Raw genomic sequence first — 5,928 nt, 5'->3', positions numbered from 1 at the left:
GTGTATGTGGAACTTCTCACCGCATAAGCCAACTATCCCTAAAACTCTCATTAGTCAAAAGTGATTTGGGCCCCTCCCTTCACTTCCCTCCTTATTCTAATCCTAGATTATGTCTTAGGATTACGGACGCGCTTAATCTTTGATTTAAATTTAAAAAAAAATTATTTAATTATCAATTCGAATCAAATAAAAAATTTATTAATTTTTTTATATGATTTGATGGAACTCAAGTCACAGCTTCAGGTTGTTAAATAAAAGTCAAATCCAGAAAAGCATGAGTAGATTCCGCCGTTGATGACATTTGGCTGAATTCTTGTTCTTGTTTATTATATAGACACCACTCACATAACCCACTTGCATAAACTCTTATTGGTCTATTTAATTTTAATATAAACATTTGTACATATAATATACTCAATAATTTTCTTATAAGAAACAGTAACCACAGATTAAGGAAAATAGGATTAAACAAAAGAAATAACTAATACTCCTCCGGTCTTTAATATAAGATCTAATTAATTAATTGGATTAGATGAAGGAAGTTAGGTAAGTAAGTTAATTATAAAAAATATGACATGTTTCTCCTAAAATATCATAATCATCTTTCTTAATATCCTCCCTCCCTCACTTAATTGATTATGGTTGAGGGAGTATCCATAAAGGTAATTTAAAAAAAAAATTGATAATTGAGAAATAGGTCTTATATTTAGAACTAAAATTAACTTAACAATTAAGTCTTATAATAAGGACCGGGGGAGTAATAAATAACAGTAAATTTTGGCTTTAAAAAATATTTTGCGGGTGCCTCTACTTTCCTTGAAGTTGTAATTTAGCAATTGTAACTTTTTTCTCTTGACAACAAATCCTTTAATTTTACTTAATAATGTTAGTTCTTGTAATTTTACTTTGTTAACAATGTTCCGTTGACATTTTTAGCCCTCATACAGGGGCTAACAGTGCTAACAGAGCAAAATTAAAGGATTTAATCAAGAAAAAAAAAGAAAATAAGAATTTGGCCAAAAAAAATTAGTATCAAATTAAAAATTGTGTGAAAATATAGGTTAAATTAAAGGGAAAGTATATGGACCTACAAAATATTTTTCCTTTTTTGCTAATAAGAAATAGTCTAATTGATAGTTGTACGCGTATTCAGTTTCTCATTATAGATTATTAAAACCATAATTTGAATATAAGCATGTATTTTAAAGTGAAAGTAGAAACATTCTATTCCTTAAGGGTATGATTTTAAATCTCATTATTTATGTGAAAACTTTGTTAATAATAATTATCTTTATAAAGGCTCTTAAAACCATGAAGTCAACTTTCGTCTTTTCATCTCCCATGACCCAATTCACTTAAAAAGAAAGAAAGAAGATGTGATCTTTGTCAAACACATAATCTTATTTTCCAAAAATAAATTTAGAATTCCATAAATTCAGAAGAAAAGACTTGGGTTTAATCACTTTCTTAAATGAATCATGATTGAATTCAACTGCTTTGTTTATATAAATCATGAAAGCAACCAAATTTGGATACGTGGGACATAAGATAGACATGAATCAGACAAAACCAGAAGGCTCATCTGCAAGTTCTTCATTTACTTTTCCTTCTTCAATTCCTGTAAATAAGATCTCAAATCTAAGACCCTTTTGAGTTTCAGAAGAAGAATCCACCTCCGACATGACTTCAAGATCATTCCCTCCTACTACAGATCACCATTTTTTCACCAAATACAAGGTCCTTTTCCTGGCTCTCACCATCTCAGCGTCTCTAGTCATTTTCTGCACAATATTTTACTTCCTTTACCATCTATGGTACTCCGTTGTACACAGAGCTAAAACGATCCCGTTTGATGCAAATTCTCCCTTGAAACTCCGAAGATTTTCATACAAAGAGCTCAAGCAAGCAACTAATGGCTTTCACACTGAAAATGTAATTGGCAAAGGCGGGTCTAGCACAGTCTTTAAAGGAAAGCTTAACGATGGGAAATCAATTGCTATTAAGCGTCTAGATGCTTTGTGTATACAAACACAGCAAGAGTTTCAGAATGAGCTCCAGATTCTTGGTGGGTTAACGTCCCCTTTCGTTGTCACCCTTCTGGGATATTGTATGGAGAAGAACAAGAGAGCTTTGGTGTTTGAATATATGCCTAAGAGAAGCTTGCAGGAGTCTCTCTTTGGAGATGAACGCTGTTTGAGTTTAAGCTGGGAGAGGAGGTTTCTTGTAATATTGGATGTTGCTAAAGCTTTGGAATTCCTTCACCTTGATTGTGACCCTCCAGTGATTCATGGGGATATTAAACCAAGCAATGTTCTGCTTGATGAAGAGCACCATGCAAAGATTTCAGATTTCGGATTGTCAAGGATTAAAGTGGAGGAGGGTGAGTTTGATGGGAATATGTTTAGCCAGGACTTGGGTGATAAGAGTCAGGAGCTATGGAAGAGCCAAGAGTTTTCAGGTAATTTAACTGCTGGAAGCCCAGCTGCAGATGAGCGTGTTAATGAAGTAGATTTTGCCCTAGCTTTGCAGGCATCTTCTTCATCCAAGTATAGTAGGGTAGGTCTTAATGTTGGAGCTCTGAACTTGAATTCTTTGAATTATAATGCCTACATAAGTGAAAGTGAAGCAAGGACAACTAGTGTCAAGGGGAAGGAAATCTTGAGTTTCGATATTGGTGGGGATGATCGGAGGAACGAGTTTGTTCCTTGTGATGATGATTTTTCCAATATTGATCATAGCAAAGAGTTAAATGTTAATGCTTCCTCAGTAGATAAAGAAAAGCCAAGTGAAAAACAACGGGGAAAAGATTGGTGGTGGAGACAGGATGAAAGTGCAGAATTATGCAGTAAAGATTATGTCATGGAGTGGATAGGGAGTCAGATTCATCCATCAAACACTGATTGGGATGAAGAAAAGAACATTCATGAAGAAACAGAACTGGGAAATAAAAGTCCAACAGATAAAATAGATGATGTACATGGACCTCAATTTCAAGCAATGGGGACAAAAGATGCTGACAATGGTGCAGATGAGAACAAAGAATCAGTGGAAAAGAAACATCATGAGAAGCATAGGAAGATGCAAGAGCTGTGGAAAGAAGAGAATCTTGGAGAATCAAGCAAGAACAATGGCAACCTGAAAAATCTTCAAACAAAGTGGAAGCAAGGGTTTAAAGTACCACATTTTGGTTTGGATAGGAAGTTTTATCTCTGCAGATGTCGGAAATTCCAAAGGGAGGATCAGAATGACTATCATCAAAATGGGGAATTTAGTTTCAGAAAAGGTTGGAGGAAGAAAGGAAATAGTCCCTCGATTGACAGCGAGATCATGCGAAGTGGAGATCTTTTCAGCAGCACAACCAGCATGAGAGGAACCCTGAGTTATGCTGCTCCAGAATATGGTGGTTGTGAGGGGTTCTCAGTGGAGAAAACTGACATTTACAGTTTTGGAGTATTGATCCTTGTGATTGTTTCAGGAAGAAGACCATTACAAGTTCTTCCATCCTCATTGAAGCTTGAGAAAGCTAATTTAGTAAGCTGGTGCAAGCAATTGGCACAATCTGGCAACATTTTAGAACTTGCAGACGAGAGGTTGAGAGAAGATTATAACAAGGAGCAAGCAAGCTTGTGCATCAACATTGCACTTTCTTGCTTACAGAAAAATCCAGAATTAAGACCAGACATTGGGGATATTGTTAAGATTCTAAAGGGGGATATGAATCTACCACCAATTCCATTTGAGTTCTCTCCATCTCCACCTTTTAGACTGTACAGAAAATCATGAAGAACACAGAAAGGTACTGCAGAATAGCTTTTTTGTTGTTAATATTTCCTTATTAGGCATTATTTTATTGTTTGTTTCATATTGTGCTGAGCATGAATGATTGAATATTTGAATACACCTGCAGTGTGAAATATATGTTGTATGTATGTTTGGTAACTTTCTTGGTGCTCTTTATAATGGTTTGGGGTACATGATGATATTGATGGTACAGTCACTTTTGTCCTGTGTGTTTGTTGACTGGTCGTGGATATGGGCCACACAAGCCGAAGTCACAGACTGAAGACAGAACATTATTAACATGAGTGATATTTCTTTTGGGATTTATTTAGAATCTAATGTTATTTTTTTTGGGACAAAAAAAAAAAAAGAATCTAATGTCATTATATCTGTATCGAGCATTGTTGAACCTCACTGTAGATATCTCTTCCATAGCTTTTTCTTTTCATTTGCATGATTCAAGCCATCAACTTTGCATCCCGAAAATCAAGTCTATTTTACTCACCTTTTCCACCATTAGTTGCAAGAGTACTACTTTTGTGTGGAGGTGGTAATGCAGGCTGGCAGTGCGGATACGGGCCAGCCCGCACCTTGGCAGGCTGGCATTTTGCCAGCCCGAGCCCTCCAAGGCGGTTTGGCAGGCTAGCCCGCCAGTCCGCCTCAATATTCTTTTTTTTAATAAAAAATATTATTATTAGTATAAGTTGAATTTAATTTGAAATGTTAAAATTAGACTTTGAATCTTGAATTTGAATAGTGAGTTATAATAAAATAAAGTGAAGATTAATTTATAATTTAAGAAGATATTTTTAAAAACTAATATAGTTTTTATAAATAATTAATTTAACTAGTTTTCTTATTCAAAGTAATTTAGTTTTCTTATCCAAATTAATTAAGTAGATACTTTATGTATAAATGTATAAGTATCACATGTTTATTTAATTTTATAAAGGCTTTTATAGTGACACAACAAGTAAATAAAAAATAAAAGATGGACGACGATCTTCGTATAACTACACATCGAATCATGAATATATAAAATGTTTAATTACTTATGCAATGATATGAAAGAAACAATGTTTAATTATTCATGTGAAATTTGAAGGTTAAAATATTTTAACTATATTAGGAATTATATGAAAAATTTAAAAAAAAAAAAAAAAAAAACCAGGCCAGCCCGCCAGCCGCGGGCTCAAAACAATGCGGGCTGGCATATTGCCAACCCGAGCCTGCCCTTTTTGGCGGGCTGACAGGCGGACCCAACCCGTATTACCAGCTCTTTTGTGGCATGATGTTTGGGTCATTATGTTGTTCTCGTATTTATCTGCATAAAATTATATCCAGTATCCCAATTTTTTTATAATGCACACAACACCCTTTTTTTTTTTAATGCATCCAGTACCATTCTCAATGTTTTTTTTTTTTTTCAATTACATCCAACGTCAAAGTCAAGATGCAAAAAAAAATATCGAGGTACTAGACGCAACATAAAAAAATCAGGATGTTAGATGCATAGATGCAAATGAGAGATCAAGATGTTAAATGTACCTTTATCCTTCTTTGTAATAAGACTGAATGAAATGCAAATTCCTCATTTTCTAATATTTGTCCTTTTAAATCCCAAAGACAAATCATTATCAAATCTCTCCAAGCCAGAAAATTCGGTGGTAAAAACAAACATCCGAGCATATTAAATCTCTTCAACTTAACATATTAATTATGTGGCAATCATATCATCTTGATGTGCCACAGTCCTTTCGAAAAAAATTACAATATCAGATCACATTGCTCGCAAAATTCTCGACTTCTTAATCTTAAATATTAAACAAAATAAATAAATCAAGTTAATTAAAAAGATAAATAAACATATCATATTTATCTTATATTGAAACTGACAGAATCGAAGTGTTATTGGCTTTCACATCAGTAACAACCGACAGAATCATTAGTCATCCTAGCCAGTATTGTTCCATGCATTACATTTTCTTTCATCTATTACTACTTACTAGTAATGTACTACTCATGGGATGCTCAGGTCATATAACTAAGTTTTATAATTTGACTTCAGTACGATATTTAAAACTTGTCAGCCATACTACATTTGCCTATGAAGGAGACAAGATCAAGCTAAAAGCATTATAATATTAG

At 33.9% G+C, this 5,928-nt stretch overlaps 1 protein-coding gene across 1 annotated transcript; it reads left to right on the top strand.

Moving 5' to 3' along the window:
* The first annotated feature begins 1,626 nt into the window (after positions 1–1,626).
* On the top strand, positions 1,627–4,093 carry LOC114737285 (putative receptor-like protein kinase At1g80870). The gene has a single exon (XM_028925195.1). The coding sequence runs from the start codon at positions 1,681–1,683 to the stop codon at positions 3,781–3,783; it is 2,103 nt and encodes a 700-aa protein (XP_028781028.1). The 5' UTR covers positions 1,627–1,680; the 3' UTR covers positions 3,784–4,093.
* Positions 4,094–5,928: the final 1,835 nt, after the last annotated feature.

This window comes from Neltuma alba, unplaced genomic scaffold (genome assembly GCF_004799145.2).
Source record: "Neltuma alba isolate B1F8T4 unplaced genomic scaffold, ASM479914v2 tig00013423_pilon, whole genome shotgun sequence".
In the NCBI taxonomy this organism is placed as follows: Eukaryota; Viridiplantae; Streptophyta; class Magnoliopsida; order Fabales; family Fabaceae; genus Neltuma; species Neltuma alba.
Note: the sequence above shows the minus strand (reverse complement) of the source record. Positions and strands in the feature narration are given on the sequence as shown.